The sequence below is a fragment of the Apodemus sylvaticus genome, chromosome 1, assembly GCF_947179515.1.
Source record: "Apodemus sylvaticus chromosome 1, mApoSyl1.1, whole genome shotgun sequence".
Classification (NCBI taxonomy): Eukaryota; Metazoa; Chordata; class Mammalia; order Rodentia; family Muridae; genus Apodemus; species Apodemus sylvaticus.
The window spans coordinates 201,476,282-201,493,509 of NC_067472.1; the positions used below are offsets into that span (position 1 = coordinate 201,476,282).

General features: G+C 56.7%; 1 protein-coding gene across 1 annotated transcript; it reads left to right on the forward strand.

Annotated features, from left to right (window-relative positions):
- The first annotated feature begins 1,874 nt into the window (after window positions 1–1,874).
- On the forward strand, window positions 1,875–16,121 carry Bcl3 (BCL3 transcription coactivator). The gene is given in 10 exon segments (XM_052171287.1): window positions 1,875–2,106; window positions 2,108–2,207; window positions 4,702–4,855; window positions 12,044–12,152; window positions 12,968–13,172; window positions 13,259–13,347; window positions 13,519–13,596; window positions 14,914–15,081; window positions 15,317–15,434; window positions 15,519–16,121. Coding segments are annotated over 10 exon segments (1,347 nt in total). The 5' UTR covers window positions 1,875–1,965; the 3' UTR covers window positions 15,704–16,121.
- Window positions 16,122–17,228: the final 1,107 nt, after the last annotated feature.

Sequence of the window (17,228 nt, forward strand, 5' to 3'; positions counted from 1 at the left end):
AAGACTGCCCCTACCTAGTTCGTGGCCAGCCTGGGCTAAAGAGACTCTCCTTGTCTGGAAAAACAATGAGCCAGGGGCCAAGTTTGTAGAGACACATGAACACCCAGAGAAAGAACCAGAGGACCCCAAGAATCCTCTGGGCAGGTTTGCGGTGGGGCGTCTCCTCCCCTGCCTCTCTAAGTCTACAAAGCCGCCCCGGCCCCCCTCCGCCTCCCTGTGACTCAGTGACCTGGACTCAACCCCAGTGTGCGCTCCACCTCCCGGGATGTCCGGGAAAGCCCCGAGCTGCTGCCCCGCCCCGGGGCGGACCCGGAGGAGGAGGAGCCTCAGCCCCGCCTCCCCAGCTCCAGCGCGTTTGAGTCAGGGCCCCAACCAGCCCGGCCTGTTCCCCACCAGCCAGCTCCTCCATGGGGTGGGAGGGGAAGTGGGGAACGCTGAAGGAGTCAACCTGCACCCCCAGCCCCCCACAAGTGTCTGGCCTTGAGTCCTAAGTCAGGCCTGCTGGTCCCACCTCTTAGCTCTCCCTATCTACCCTTGGATCGCTCAGAATCTGTCTCCAAGTCTCTTCCCTCTCTCTGCATCTGGGATTCATTGGCGCTTCGTTCTCTGAGGCCTCTGGCTGGGTGCAGGGACCTGGCAGGGACACACATCCGAAGCTCTCCTGCCCCCCAGCTACCCTGCGCCCTGCGAATCAGGAGGCATGAGGAAGGCAGAGGGTGGCTACTTTCTGGGCTTCAGCCAAGAACTAGTACCTGCCCTGGGCTGGGCTTTTCTCCCGCACAAAGGATGAGTCTGAGCTCACCCTGATGGTGCTGGCCTGACATCTCGCCTCAAGAGACAGGCAGGAAGATTGCAAGTTCAAAGCCATCCAGGGCTACAGACAGACAAGGCCAGCCCGGGGAACTTAGTCTTACAGTGGAAAGCCGAGAGGGCTGGGAGCACTTGAGAGTGCACGCGCTCCTGGGCTCCAGCGCGGCCGAAGGAAACGCTCGCTCGCTCTGAGGGAGAAGTGCAGGCCAAGGTCACCCAGGAGGAAGTGGGACTCAAGATTCAGACCCATGCCCCAGCAACCCTGTGGCCTCTAAGAACTTCAGGCTTGGGACCAAGGAAGACGGCTGAGAGACTCAGAAGCACTAAAGGAAAGATAGACCCGGTGGCAGGGGAAGGTGCTCGCGAGTGTAGACTCTCATAGCCAGGCACAGCCAAGAGATTCGGAGATGGGGGGCTTGGGCGGGGGCTGAGAAGCCTGGATCCCCAGCACGCCGGAGCCCCCCACCCCCCAGCCTACAGAAGCGTTTGCTGGTGATGGTGTTCCAGGAGAGAAGGTAGAAGAGGGAGGATTGGGAGTTCAAGGTCACCCTCTGCTACACAACAAGTTTAAGGCTAGCCTGGGCTACACGACCCCTTGTGGAGGAAGGAAGGAAGGAAGGAAGGAAGGAAGGAAGGAAGGAAGGAAGGAAGGAAGGAAGGAAGGAAGGAAGGAAGGAAGGAAGGTTGAATAGATAGATAGATAGATAGATAGATAGATAGATAGATAGATAGATCAAGGCACAGTAGTACAGTGTCATTTCAGCACTCAGGAGGTCGAAACAGGAGAATCACAAGACCACCCTCTGCTACATAATGAGTTCAAGACTAGCCTGGGCAACATACACTCTAGTCTAACAAAACGAGAGACAGAAGGTGTGGGAATCTCAAGGACTCAGACCCAGACCGAGCCAGAGGCACAATGAACAGAGAGGCGGGTGGGGACCAGGAGCTCCGCCTCCGAGTCGCGGGTCCAGGAAACCCCTGGGGCGGACGGGTGGCCCCGGGGGCCCGGGGGCGGGGAGGCGGGAGGCGGGCGCCGCCCCGACTGACAAAAGTCCCTTCAGTTCAGTCGGCGGCAGGGGAAGTCCCGCAGCCCGGCGAGACCGCCTTCCCGTGCCGAGCTCGCCGCACGCCCCGGCGTCTCCGGGCGGCCCGATGCCCCGATGCCCCGCGGGGGCCATGGACGAGGGGCCCGTGGACCTGCGCACCCGGCCCAAGGGCACCCCTGGCGCCGCGCTGCCTCTCCGCAAGCGCCCGCTGCGCCCCGCGTCCCCAGAGCCCGCAGCCACGCGCAGCCCCCGCTGGACCCCTGGACGCCCTGCGCAGCAGCTGCGACATCCCGGCTGTCCCTGGGCCCCCACACTGCGTGGCCAGGCCGGAGGCCCTTTACTACCAGGGTGAGTGGCCCCCCATGAGAGTCAGGGCAGGGCGGGGGCCACCTAAGGTCGGCAGAACACACAGGACACAGGACACAAAAAGATGGGGTTCCTGGTGGCCGGGACTCCAGGGTGGAAGCTGGTGTCCCAGAGACAGCAAAGAGGTCGAGCAGCCCTGGAGCTCAGGCACGATGGTGCCCAGGGGCTCACCCAGGCGGGTGCCCAAGGGGCACCTTGGGGGTGGGGGTCAGAAGACAGTGTCCAGGGTCGCAGATATGGGGCCCCAAGACGCTCCAGAGATGCAGAACACCAGGCTGGGAGATGTTCAGGACTATGAATAATTGTCACTCGGGCCTCGGAAACTGGGGTTCTGGTCAGCAGATGTGGGACATGAGTGGAAACGGCCCTGGGTCCGAGGAGGTCGATGTGGTCGGTGACACCTGGGGCCCAGGTTCCAGCGGGTGGAGGATCTGCACACTCCCGAGTTCGGGCCACAACTCTAAATGATGGCATGAAGAACCCCAAGAACCCCGATATTGCAGAGGCGGAGGAGTCAGCAAACAGCCAGCCTTCTGCAGGCCAGTGGTGCGCACTCACAGTGTCCCTGGGCCAGGTGGCCCCGGGGGCAGGCTTGGGGACTGAGGGTCCTTGAGGGACAAGGGATTTAGGTCCAAGGAGAGGAATTCAGGGACCGGGAAAGGTGGGACTTCGGAAAGGGAACCTTGAAGCTAGTCAGACAGCAGGAAACCAGATACCCTTCTCCTCAACTTTATATCCAGGAAGGGCCATCCCCCTGCAGTAGCTACATTTCTATCTGCTAAATACCCCAGAGCTGCTGAGCTTCTCTAGGCCCCACAGGTGCTCTGACTTCTACCCATCATGCTTCAGGCAGAGTAACAGAAGGGCTTCACTTTCCCATCTGTGCAATGGTCCTTCCCAACAGTGTCATTCAAAACGGTTCTAGGGACAAGTTTTCTGACTGTCCCAACTCCCCAGAGCCCATCAAGGGCTCTCTCTGCCCTTAAGGATCCTTTCTATAGATGGAGGGCAGACATTTGTGAGAGAAGAGACGTGATTTAGGAAGGAATAGGGGTGAGGATGGGGGTTAGGGGTGAGGATGGGGGTTAGGGGTGAGGATGGGGGTTAGGGGTGAGGATGGGGGTTAGGGGTGAGGATGGGGGTTAGGGGTGAGGATGGGGGTAGGGATGAGGATGGGGGTTAGGGGTGAGGATGGGGGTTAGGGGTGAGGATGGGGGTTAGGGGTGAGGATGGGGGTTAGGGATGAGGACGGGGTAAGGGATGAGGACGGGGTAAGGGATGAGGACGGGGTAAGGGATGAGGATGGGGGTAGGGATGAGGACGGGGTAGGGATGAGGACGGGGTAGGGATGAGGACGGGGTAGGGATGAGGACGGGGTAGGGATGAGGACGGCGTAGGGATGAGGACGGGGTAGGGATGAGGACGGGGTAGGGATGAGGACGGGGTAGGGATGAGGACGGGGTAGGGATGAGGACGGGGTAGGGATGAGGACGGGGTAGGGATGAGGACGGGGTAGGGATGAGGATGGCGTAGGGATGAGGACGGGGTAGGGATGAGGACGGGGTAGGGATGGAGGGTGCAGGAGGAGGAAGGAGGGACACGAACAAGAACATTGTCTTGAGACTTGAGGGCCAGGTTTGAGGAGCTAACAGAACCTGGATAGTCAAACTGGTGCTGCATGCCTGTAATCCCAGCACTTGGGAAGCTGAGGCAGGAGGATCTCCTTGAGTCTAGGCTCCATAGTGACACAGTGTTTCAAAGGAGGGGTGGGGCAGAAGAGATGGTTCAGTGGTTAAGGGCACTTGGGGCTCTTGCAGAGCAGAGGGCCCGAGACCGTCCCCAGCATCCACAGCTGACAGCCCACCGGTCTGGGGATCGGACGCCCTCTTCTGGCCTCTGAGGGGGTCAGGCGGGCATGCGGGACACACTCAGGCAAAACATTCATATGCATTAAAAACAAAAAAGAACACAGCCTTTAAAAGTAATGGCTGAAAACAGATCTTTAAAAGAAAAGGGCTCTGAGGCCAGGTGAGATGGCTCAGCCACTGAACGTCACCCTTCTTACTGCGGGCTTGATCAGCTCCCAGCGCCTGTGCTGTGAGGACTTACCACTCCTGTTAACCCCAGTTTAAGAGGATCTGTCACCCTCTAGTGGCCTCCGTGGGCACATGCACAAATGTGGTACACAGAAACACACACAGACACACACACATACAGACACTTTGAAAATAAATCTTTTTTATTTAAAGAAAAAAAATCTAAGAGTAGGTGGAGCGATCCAGGTCTTATAAGCCTGGCGCTGGGGGGGTGCAGGCGCAGGAGTCAGGGGTTTGAGGTTATCCTCAGCTGCATTTGACGTTCAAGGTCAGCCTGGGCTACATAGGGGTGGGCATGGGGATCTGGGAGGATCCTGGAGAGAGCCCTGCATAGGCCGGCGGGCTTGGCTTCACCCGGGTCCTCTGCCTCGCTCTGCCAGGACCTCTGATGCCCCTTTACGCTGCCCCGACTACGGCCCCCCACTTTCCGCTGTTGAACCTGCCTGCTCACCCCTACTCCATGATGTGCCCCGTGGAGCACCCCCTTTCAGCTGACATTGCCGTGGCCACCCGGGTGGATGAGGATGGAGACACGTAAGTGACAGGGCGTGGGTGCCCACGGGGTGGGGGGAGATACAGGCTCTGCCACCGCCGCCGCCGCCTCCTCTGCAGCCGCCACAGCGCCAGCGCTGAGCAGCGGACAGTCCTCTGTCTCTGACGCTGTCTCTGTCTCTATCTGGGCAGTTCTCTGTCTCTGACCCTTGTACAGACAATGGGCTAAAACTGCGTTGGGTTGGGGAACAGTGACTTTTTCCTTTTTGGTTGTGGGGGGTGGGAGACTGAAGCTTGTGCGCACTCCACGCTTGCTCTCACAGGAAGCCACACCCCCACCCTGTCAGAATTTTTATCATAATCCAAATATGAGAACTATACATCTTTGTTTTCACTTCTTTTACTGTTGTGTATTTATACGGGTGTTTTGTCCCTGTGAACTTCTGTGCACTGTGTGTACACCTGGTGCCTGGCTAAGCCAGAAGAAGCCATGGGACCCCCCGGAAATGGAGCTAGAGGTGGCTACAGGCTTCTGTGTGCCCTCCGGACGAGCCGCCGGAGCTTTTACCTGCTGAGCCAGCTTTCTAGCCCCTATCCCATTTTTAAGTCAAGATCTCACTATGTGGCCCCAACTTGTTTGGGACTCAGTGAGGCTAGCCCAGGCTAGCCTCAAACTCACATAGAAGTGCCTTAATCCACCTCCTGAGCCCTGGAATCAAAGGTGAGCATTGCCTACTGGTAGTGGCTGGAGAATTCGGGAGCTCAGAGCCAGCCTGGACTAGAGAGGACAGAAGGGGGGTCTGGGCACGCAGCATAGTTGAGAGTGCTTGATTGACTAGCACGCAGGCTGGAGGCCCAGAGTCCACCCCAGCCCTGCAGAAACCACCTGCAGAGTGGTGTTGTTTAGCATCGCTGTTCTGTTTGGTGGGCGGGCTCTCAGGGTCAGAACACACATTCACAAACAGGCCAGACCCGCACACAGGGTCGCTCCACTCTCCGTGACTTCGCCCCCCCTCCAATCTTGGATAATTTCTGCTCTGGTCCACGTCATCCCTCCACAGTCATGGTGGATTTCCCAATTCTCTGATTTATGGCTTGGGTGTCTGCTAAGCCAGGGGAGGGTTACGATCTGGGAGGGGCATAGGAGGACCATTCATTCCGTGCAGTGGAGGCTGCAGCTCAGTCAATGAGGGTGTGAAGCCCAGCTGCCTGTTTCTCCCTCCACTGTGCCTCAGTTTCCCTCTCTGGTAAAAACAGGAATCATAAGTATGCACCTTTTAGGAAGAGATTTTTTTTTTAAATGCTTTGTTTTGTTGCGTAAAGGACACATGTAGTCCAGGCTGGCCTGGCACACACTTCCTAGCCTAGGACAGCCTTGATCCAGCTTCTGTCTCCCAGTGATCTACAGATCACAAACCTGGACCACCACGACCAGCTTCTTCATTTAAATTGAGACAGGCTCTCACTCTGTAGCCCAGGCCAACTTACAACTCATAGCAATCCTCCTGCCTCAGTCTCCTGCATGCTGGAATTAGCATTTGGCTGAAATGATTTCTAAAGAACCCCTCGTGTGAGAATTGCTTTGGGGGTCTGGAAACCCTAGCCAGAATCAGTAGGGCCATTTGTGTAGAAAAAGGCTCAATGGCCAGCTTGACTGTTGTGGAGCCTTGGTTTCTGTTTGGAAACCTGGCCTGGTCACAGGCCTTTCACAACCCTGTATACACAAGGTACACAGAACAGGGCTGGGCAAACAGTAAGCGCTCAATACTTGAGTGGGTACTGTTTGAACAGAGCTGCCCTGGAGAGGCTGTAGGCTACCGCGGGATTTCAAGCAGGGAAAGTGTCCTTTAAGAACTCAATCCACCCGGGCTGCCTCCCACCCCGGGGGCTACAAGCTGAGATGGTTTAATTTGTCTCTGTCCTCAGGGCTGAGCTGTCTGTGGTCTGGTAAGCAGAGTGCAGCCTCCAGTCCCAGCCCCTCCTCCCTCCCCCCCAACGCAAACACTTCTGCCTCAGCTGCCTCCTCGGGGAAATCCCTTCCCGCACAACGCGACCGCAGCCCAGCTGCTCAGCCTCCCCCCACGTCAGCATCCTCCTCTCCCTGCAGCCTGCCCCTCCCTCCCGGTGCTCCTTCCAACCTTAACCCCTTCCGCTGGGGCTTACCGGAATGGGCGACTGGCCTGGCCCCAACTTCACACAGGCTGGAGGAGGGGAGGGGAGGGGAGGGGAGGGGAGGGGAGGGGGACTGGGCAGGGGACCTCAAGTCTAGATCCCAGAGATGCTGGTCGATCCTTGACTTCTTGGAGGGCAGCAAGACTCAAAGAGTCGGCATGGTGTGGCTCCCGCTTGTAATACTCCAAGCGAGTTCAGGAGGAAGGCTATCCTGAGCTCAAGAGTTAAGGCCATCTGGAACCCCCAAGAGGTCAGGAATAGTTAACTGCAAATCTTTCTGCAAAGGGGGCGGAGTATATGCCTTAAGGTCTCCGGGCCGGAGAATGGGATCCATCCATCTTCAAGGGGATTTGGGAAAGAGCTGGGGTGCGTGTACCTGTAATCGCAGCACTAGGAAACTGAGGCTGGAAGGTGGAGACCCTGTCTTAAATCAAGACAGGAGCGGTTCCATGCATTTTAAAGAAAAGTACAGAACTTCAAAACAGAATAGCAGGTCAAACCGGGGCTGGGTTGGTGGCTCAGGGGTCTCCGCCCTCACTTAACAGCCTCCATGCTCCAGAGAGCAAGCAAACTTTACACACAGCCCTGACGCTCTGTAACGATGTGAAGCCGCCAAAGCCTGGAATAAATATTGGAGCGTTGTATTCCTGCGTCCTCCAAGGGATATGGGAGAGGGGGCCACTTGGGGTCCTTGTTGACAAGGTCTTAATGAGATTTCAAAAGCCCTTGGTGTGGATGCCAGGGTAGGGGGACCAGAAACCAGTTGAATTCTGGACCCAGTGAAGCCGCCCCAGGCCTGAGGACTTGGGCTTCTGCCTCCCTTCTCCCTCATTGGAAGAATGGAAGTTTGGATGCCTGGGGGTGACCGGGTAGATCCCCGACTGGCCAGGCTTCCCTCCCCTGGGAGCAGGAAGCCCAGCCCCGCCCCGCAGACCTGTTACTGGAAGTCCGAGGGCTGGGCCGCCCCTCCCGTCCCCACTTCCTCCAGCCCCGCCCCACCCCCTGCGGCCCGCGCGTTTATGGGAACTGAAGCCTGGACGGTTTCTCTGAAATCATTCGCTCCCTCTGCCCTCGCTTAACCCCGCCCGCGCCGGGAGGGAGCCAAGCGGGCGGCGCTTCTCCGGAGATGCGGCATCCCTCTGCAGCGAAGCCAAAGCGGGAGGGACTCGGGCCCGCCCCTCCCCCAGCATTTTCTATTTCAATCTGCTCTCGGGATCTAGACTTAGGGATTCGCCCACTGTATTCCTTCCCGGCCTTTGGCGCTATTGTAGGAAGGGAAACCAAACTCCAGCAGGAGGTACTTTGCCCCGGGCCTTCGCTAGGGAGCACCGTTTGCATTTCTGGCGGTATGACCCACCCACCCCCTCACCCAAGCTTATTGGACCGCGACATTTCCGCCCTTCCTCAGAATAGTGTGGGGAGGTGATCTGTGGATTCTGAATGCTCACTGTACCTGTCTGCCTCGTCAAGGATCTGTTTAGTAAGAGGCAGCTAATAGGTGAGAAAGTAGGTGCTCCATTAATGTACGCACGCGCACGTGTGTATATGTGTGTGTGTGTGTGTGTGTGTGTGTGTTGATTAGTATGAAACCTAGAGCCTTGCATTTTCTAGCCTAGATTTGCACAGGGGCACTACCACTGAGCCCCGCCCCCAGCCCCTCATTGGGGGGATTCTAGGCGGGGCTCTACCACTGAGCCACGCCCCCATACCCTCACTGGGGGATTCTAGGCGGGGCTCTACCACTGAGCCCCGCCCCCAGCCCCTCATTGGGGGACTCTAGGCGGGGCTCTACCACTGAGCCACGCCCCCAGCCCCTCACTGGGGGATTCTAGGCAGGGGCTCTACCACTGAGCCCTGCCCCCAGCCCCTCACTGGGGGATTCTAGGCAGGGGCTCTACCACTGAGCCCCGCCCCCAGCCCCTCACTGGGGGATTCTAGGCAGGGGCTCTACCGCTGAGCCACGCCTAGAATGACAGGTGCTCCATCATTGTACTGAATCTAAAGACTGTTGTATTTTTTGAGACTAGGTTTCTCTGGCTGTCCTGGGACCAGGCTGGCCTTGGACTCGGAGATCCACCTGCCTCTGCCTCCCAAATTCTGGGATTAAAGATGTTATCAGCACCCTGCTGCAGAAGCACTATTTTGTTGATGGAATTTCACTATGTAGCCCAAGCTAGCCCCAAACTCCACATCCTCCTTTCGGATGGACAGCCACTGTGATTGGATTTGTAAATGAAGATCATGCAGGGATGGGGTTGATGGTTTAATGGGTGGGTGTTTGGCGGGTCGTTACGCATCGTCGAGAGATGCTAACTACAAGAGTAAATGCAGAGGCTTGGGCAGCCTTCGCCAAGTCGCTCCGGGGTGTGGGAGCTCTGGCAGCCAGAGCGCCGGCAGTGAAAGGCTGCAGATAAAATCTCTCCGCTGCTGGAAGGGAAAGGCCAGAGCCGGGACACGCACTAGCCAATCAGTGGGCTCCGTGAAATGAGAGCCCCGCCTCAGAAAAGAAGGTGGAAGTGACGGAGGATAGTTTCTGACGTCAACACATCTGTGAGCTCAAGTGTGGGCTCACACAAGCGTAAAGACGTGTGCACACAGACTCACAAAGACACACGCATGCCGCACACCGTGGAAAAAGAGAAGAGAGAAAATAGTGAGAACACTACGGAGGGGTTGGTCTGTGCGCAAGCCTGACTAGCAAAGAAACAAAGCTAGGTATAGTGGCGCACGCCTTTAATCCCAGCCCTCGGGTGGCAGAGGCAGGTGGATCTCTGAGTTCGAGGCCAGCCTGGGCTATGGAGTGAGCTCCATGCTTTCGGTCGTACTGAGATCTGGTTTTAGCGGAAAAATAAATACAAATTTAGAACTGAGGTGGGGGGGGGGGCGTGAGGGAGGACAGTGGATGCGTGCGCGCGCGCACACACACACAGGACACAGCGCTCATCAGCACGTGCATATGCGTAAAGCAAGGGTGTGCTCCTTGTCTGTCTCCCCCGGCTCCACGTACAGATGCAATCCTTCTGTTTGCTCTCAACTGGGAATGGTCATTCTAGTCTGGGGTGCTTGGGAAATGAGCAGGGCTTCAGTGGAGAGGGTGCTGAGGTGTCTGAAGATGGCCTCGGGGGTCCCACAGAAAATGGTTGCGCTAAGCTGGCCTTCCTAGATAGGGGGTTGGGAGGCTGGAGTAATGGCTCTCTCTGGGCACCCTTGTGGCGGATGCTCCCATCCCCACAGGGCGTGAATTTGGGTGAGTAGCTCCCTCCAGTGGAGATCACTGTCAGACTGTGTGAAAGGGAGCCTGGAGGAGCTGGGGGCCGGTGGGTCCTTCACTCTAAGGACGTGGTATAGTGCTGCACCCAGCTCCAGAGCCAGGACCCACAGCCTACCCTCCTGAGGTAGGTCTCTCTCTGCAGCCCAGGCTAGGTTGGAGCTCACTCGGTAGGCCAGGGCAGTCTCAAACACAGAGATCCTCCTGCCTCTGCCTCCTGAGAACTGGGCATGGTGGCACATGCTTTTAAACCCAGGCAGAGGCAGGTGGATGTCTGTGAGTTCAAGGCCAGCCAGGTCTACCCAGAGAAATCCTGTTTTGAAAAACAAACAAACATGCGACCCGCCATACCTGGCCTTTCCTCCGTTGTAGTCCACCGACAGCCCTAGGAGGCTGAGCCTGATGAGGCAGAGACCTCACGGTGAGTTCACACGCCTCGCTTCACAGAGAAGAAAGCTATGGCCCCAGGATAGTCACGACGCACCCAGAGTGGCCAACGGGACAGATGCCTTTAGTCAGGACACAGTCACAGTACATCTGTTCTCTGTCAGCGCCTCCGAGGCTCTGAACAGGGAATGCATCCTGCCCAGTAGGGCAACATTATTTTGATGGAGAGATTCAGGCAGAAAATGATTGAAAACTCCACAACGAGGCACAGAGCAACTTGGAAGCAACTATGGTAGAGGAGAGGAAAAGGCGCGTGGGTCTGCCGTAGTACTCGGCAGAGGCAGGGTGAGGGTGGTAAGCCCTGTAGATACCTGGGGAACCTGGTCCAGGCACTGAAGAGCCTGCGCAAGGACCCCAGGAAGCAAGTGTGGCTGGTGTGTCTTAGACCATGGAGGCCAGTGTGTCCAGAGCAGAAGGAAGAGAGAGTGTGGAGGACAAGATGACTTAGCCTTCGGAGGCTGAGGCAGGAGGATTGTCAATTTGAGGCCTCTCTGATCTACATAGGTAGATTCACATCTACTCACATGTGTGATATCTCAAGCCTGTAACCCTAGCATTCAGGAAACGGGATTACCATGAAGTTGAGGACAACCTGGGATATTTAGTGAGATCAAGGACAGCCTGCATTATATAGTAAAATCCTGTCAGAAAAAAAAAAATCCTGTGAAAACTGGGGCGTGGCTCAGTGGTAGAGCCCCTCCCTAGAGTCCCCCCAGTGAGGGGGCTGGGGGCGTTGCTCAGTGGTAGAGCCCCTGCCTAGAATCCCCCAGTGAGGGGCTGGGGGTGTGGCTCAGTGGTAGAGCCCCTGCCTAGAATCCCCCAGGGAGGGGCTGGGGGCGTGGCTCAGTGGTAGAGCCCCGCCTAGAATCCCCCAGTAAGGGGGCTGGGGGCGTGGCTCAGTGGTAGAGCCCTTGCCTAGAATCCCCCAGTGAGGGGCTGGGGGCGTGGCTCAGTGGTGGAGCCCCTGCCTAGAATCCCCCAGGGAGGGGCTGGGGCGTGGCTCAGGAGAGCCTGCTTAACCAATAATAAAAGGGTTTTGTTCCTAGCACCACTGAAACCAAACACTATCCGAATTTTTGACTAATTCACCCGGGGCCTGTGATCAAGTGAGCAGTTTGCAGGGGAAGGTGTGTCTGAAAATGTTCCTCCGGCTTTGACGTGACAGTCTAACAGGGCAGACAGAAGCTAAAGGGCAGGGAGGCAGGAGTGGGGGCTGTAATTAATGTCCAAGAAAGCCAACTTGGGCTGTCCCCATTTAAAATGAATGAAAGCATCCCAGCCAGCACTTTCAACGGTCCACTGCCCAGCCCCTCACCCCAGCGACTGTCCCCTCGTCCCCTCAGGCCTCTCCACATCGCTGTGGTCCAGAATAACATGGCGGCCGTCTACCGAATCCTCAGCCTTTTCAAGCTCGGGAGCCGGGAACTGGACGTCCACAACAACCTCCGGCAGGTGAGGGGCTGCAGCCGGGAGCTGCGGCTTCAGGGCTCCCGTGCCTGGGAAGGAGGGGTCCCTCCGAGGACAGACGCAGGGGCAGCCAGCGTCCCCATGCTGGGCCCAGAGGGCATGGAGCTGGGCATGGTGGCACATGGCTGTCAGCCAGCCTTTGGGAGACTGCACGTGAGCTGGGTGTGAGCGGTGGAGAGTTTGCCTGAGCTGTACTACAGCAAAGCAGTGTCCAAAAAACAGCTGTGGGGGCAGCAAGATGGCTCAACAGGCAAAGGTGCTTGCGGCCAAGCTTGGTGACCTGAGTGTGAAACTCACTACAAACTCTCCCCTGACCTCCACAAGTGCGCTATGGCGCACACATACTCACACACGCATATAATGTCAATAAATGCTTAAAAACAAAACAAAAAGCCGGGCGGTGGTGGCGCACGCCTGTAATCCCAGCACTTGGGAGGCAGAGGCAGGAGGATTTCTGAATTCGAGGCCAGCCTGGTCTACAGAGTGAGTTCCAGGACAGCCAGGGCTACACAGAGAAACCCTGTCTCGAAAAAAAAAAAAAATCCAAAAAACAAAAACAAAACCTAGCGTGGCAGCTCACTCCCGTGGTCTCAGGAATTCGGGGTCATCCATCCTTATCTACATAGCAAGCCTGACGTCACCGTGGGTTACCTGACATTCTATCTCCCAACACACACACCCCAAAAAAAGCTTTATTGAAGTTAGACTTTTGGATTCTGAGGAAGACGCAAGGGTCTCTGACTCTAAGCCTGAGGTGAGAGCACAGCCTCACTGTGACCCCTCACATCCCTGCCTCCCAGACCCCGCTCCACCTGGCTGTGATCACCACATTGCCAGACATAGTCCAGCTCTTGGTGACAGCCGGAGCCAGCCCCATGGCCCTGGATCGCCACGGCCAGACTGCGGTCCACCTGGCGTGCGAGCACCGCAGCCCCAGCTGCCTGCAGGCCCTGCTGGACAACGCAACCCCGGGCTCTGTGGACCTGGAGGCTCGTAATTACGAAGGTGAGTCCCCAGAGGGAACAAGATGAGGTTGACACCACCCAAGCCCAAGCCGGGCCTTGACTGACTGTGGCTTCCTCTCCTTCCAGGGCTCACTGCCCTGCACGTGGCCGTGAACACCGGGTGCCAGGAGGCCGTTCTGCTGCTCCTGGAGCGTGGCGCAGACATCGATGCAGTGGTGAGCCAGCGAGGCAGGCGGCGAGGGGCGTGGTCTGGCGCGCGGAGGTGTGGCTCAGGAGGGCGCCAGGGTGGCAGAAAAGTTCACCTATTTAAGGCCCTTTGGAGGCTAGACCAAAGGGAGGGATGCTCAGAGCCTTCGGGAGAGGCTGAGACACCTGTCCTCTCGCAGGATATCAAGAGCGGCCGCTCCCCACTCATCCACGCTGTGGAGAACAACAGCCTGAACATGGTACAGCTCCTGCTGCTGGTTAGTACCGTCTTTGGCTTCGTCCAGGTCTGGCGCCAGTCCAGCTGTCGCTTCCATCCCGGGCATGGACGCCATTTTCCAGTTCAGACCCTGGTTGCTGTTCTGCCCCTGACTCCGATTCTTCTCTTCAGCATCTCATTTGCAAAGTCAAGTTTGTTTACTGAGGAAGGGTCCTACTGTACAGAGCTGGCTAGCGTGCAGTTCAACTCACTCTGTAGACCAGGCTGGTCTTTAATTCAGACATCCGCCTGCCTCTGCCTCCCAAGTGCTGGGATTAAAGGCGTGCGCCACCACCGCCCAGCTTTCTTTTTTGATTGTACGTGTTTTGTCTGCACGTAAGTCTGCACCGGGCCCCTCCAGTGTCCTTACTTGTAGGCTGCCATGCTAGTGCTGGGATTTAAAGCTGTTCCTCTGGAAGAGCAGCCAGCGCTCTTAACTAATGAGTCATTTCTTTATCCCTCAAGACTATTTTTTAATTTGGGGAGGGGTGTTTTGTTTTCTTTTTGAGATAGAGTCCCACTACATAGCCCTGGCTGTCCCATAACTCATTATATAGACCAGGGATCTTCCTAACTCTGCTTCCCGAGTGCTGGGATTAAAGGGGTGTGTCTCCATACCTGGCCCATTTTATAACCAATCAGATTTGGTTGGCTATATTGTGGCGGTCAGAGGACAGTGTGTGGGGATCAGAAGTCCCCTCCTTCCAGCATGTGCGCCCTGGGGGTGGAGCCGAGGTCAGTCTTGACAGTGGGGCCCTTTACCCAATGAGTCATTTATCAGCACACGTGGCTGGTTTTTAATCTTTTATTCACTTCCTGGGCTGCCAGTTTGCCCATTCCTCCCCCGTTGCCATGCCAGCCTAGGCTTTGCCCTGGGATGCATACCACCCTGCCTCTGCCTTTCACCCCGTCCTCTGTCCTTCTGCACTAATTCCGTCTGCCATCGGTGCCACCAGCCCTTTCCTCCCTTGCATAACTGGGCCACAGTCTCTCCTGGAGACGGAGGCGTGGAGAGAGGCGCATACTCCTAGCTTCTCTCCTTGGAGTCCCATGTAGCCAAGGCTGGATTTGAACACACTTTTTAGCTCAGGTTAACCTTGAAGAACTCCTGGTCTTCGTGCATCCACTCTCCAAGTGCTAAGATTACTGACCTGTGCCATTTTTGACACCGCCCCATGTCCAGAATCGGTTCAGGTTCTGGCTGCCTGAGTGAGCCCCAGTTGTGATCACCTGCCGGGGTCCCCTTCACCGAGCTGACCCCAGGCCAAGGGAGGCCCCTGGCCCACGTGGTTCTTGACGCGGATTTCCTGTCCCACAGCATGGCGCCAACGTGAACGCGCAGATGTACTCTGGCAGCTCGGCTCTGCATTCTGCGTCCGGCCGCGGGCTTTTGCCTCTGGTGCGCACGCTGGTGCGCAGCGGTGCGGACAGCGGCCTCAAGAACTGTCACAATGACACACCCCTCATGGTGGCGCGCAGCCGCAGGGTGAGAGCGCAGGGCCTGGCCCCGGAGGTGCGCAGGCCTGGGGAGGGTCGTGAGCTTAGGCCGGCAAGGTAACAAAAGTGCCCGGAAGGGAGGCTGTGAGGGGAAACTGAGTCACAGAGCAAAGGAAGTGCCCGCACATCCTCACCTGGACGCTTTGGTCAAGAGAGGGGAGAGAGGGAAAGAAAGAAAGAATAAAGGTTGCAGTGGCCTTGGGATGACCTCCATTTTCCCACAGGTCATTGATATCTTAAGGGGGAAGGCCTCTCGGGCCGCTTCAGGGTCACAGCCTGAGCCATCCCCAGACCAAAGTGCCACCAACTCTCCCGAGAGCAGCAGTCGCCTCAGCTCCAACGGTGAGGTCTTCAACTGGGAGCATGCGGGACCCTGGAGCGGCTGAGCCGGCTTCTCCCGGAGCTGACCCTGGTCTCCCTCCACAGGTCTCCAGTCCTCACCAAGCTCCTCACCCTCGCTGTCTCCCTCCAAGGATGTTCCTGGCTTCCCAGTGACTCCCCAAAGCCTTTTCCTTCCCACAACAACTACACCTGCCTTCCTGCCCTTCCCAGGAGTCCTGCGAGGCCCTGGCCGGCCCGTACCCCCTTCCCCAGCTCCGGGAAGCAGCTGAGATGGAGGGGGGCAGACCCGGACTCATGAGGAGGGCTCTCTGCCCTGTGGGGACCACTCTTCCGGAAACTGTGAGGCCCTTGCTCTGCTTCCCCTGCCCAATCCTCGGGACCAGGTTTTGCACGAAGACACATGCACATACTACTGAGCACAGACCCTCCCAACCGCGCCCCTCGCGCCCCTCGCGCCCCTCGCCCAGGGCTCTCAGCCCCACTTAATCTCAGGCACCCAGGTTCCCTGTCCGGAATCCACTAGATACTAGATTCTTTGAGCGGCGGAACCAAAGAACAGCCCCTTCTCTGCCAGCCTCCACCCCGAGGGACCCGGAGGGACAGAGGGGTCTGGGAGGGCATTGATCACGATGTAAATTATTAGGTTTGGGTCAGATTTCTTTTATAATAAACTATTTTTGTATCATATCCCTGCTTTGGATCTGTTGTAACCAGATGTGGCTCCCCGACCCACCCACCCACACACCCACACCCACCCACCCACAACCACCCACACCCACCCACACCCACACCTGTGCTTGCCGGCCGCCTGCCACTGAGTGACTGGACCACATTCTGCTGGGGGGGGGAGTCTAGGTCTGGTAATGGCTCTGGTGGTGATGTGAGTTGGTGGGACATGGTGACATCTTCCTCAGGGATGCTGTAGGATCCAGAATGTTCTGGCTGTGGATGTTTCTGAGGGACTATGTATATTATATAATATATTTTGTAATATAATAATATACAATTATAATATACTTATATAAGTATATCTAATATATACTTATAATTTTATATATAATTATATGTCATACAGAGTCTCATGTAGCACAGGCTAGCCTCAAACTCACTATGTGACCAAGGATGAGGATGAACTCTTGACCCTCCAACTCCAAAGTCCCAGGACTATAGACTTGCAGACATATGGCCACACACTATTTTTTTAAAGAAGATTTATTACATGTAAGTACACTGTAGGTGTCTTCAGCGACACCAGAAGAGGGCATCAGATCTCATTACAGATAGTTATGAGCCACCGTGTGGCTGCTGGGATTTGAACTCAGAACCTTTGGAAGAGCAGTCGGTGAGCCATCTCTCCAGCCCCACACTATTTTTATGTGTGTGAGTGTGAGTTTATATGAGCCATGTGAGGCCAGAGGCCGTGAGATCCTCTAAAACTGGGGTTACAGCTGGCTGTGGGATGCTTGCTGTGGGTGCTGGGAACCAAACCTGTATGGATCCTAACAAAAGCACTAAGAGTTCTCAACCACTGACCTGTCTCCAGCTCCACTGTTGTTTTGGGTGGATAAGACAAGGCCTAACAATGTAGCCCAGGCTGGAATTCACATGTAGCCCAGGCTGGCCTTGAACTCACAGAGATGCTCCTATCTCTGCCTCACAAGTGCTGAAATTAAAGGCATGAGCCAGCATTCTGAAGTTCTTGGTGTTGTTGCAGAATAGGGAGGCATCTCGCTATGTAGCCCAGGCTGCCCTGAACTGCCGTCCATCCTCCTGCCTCTGCCTCCTGAATGCTGA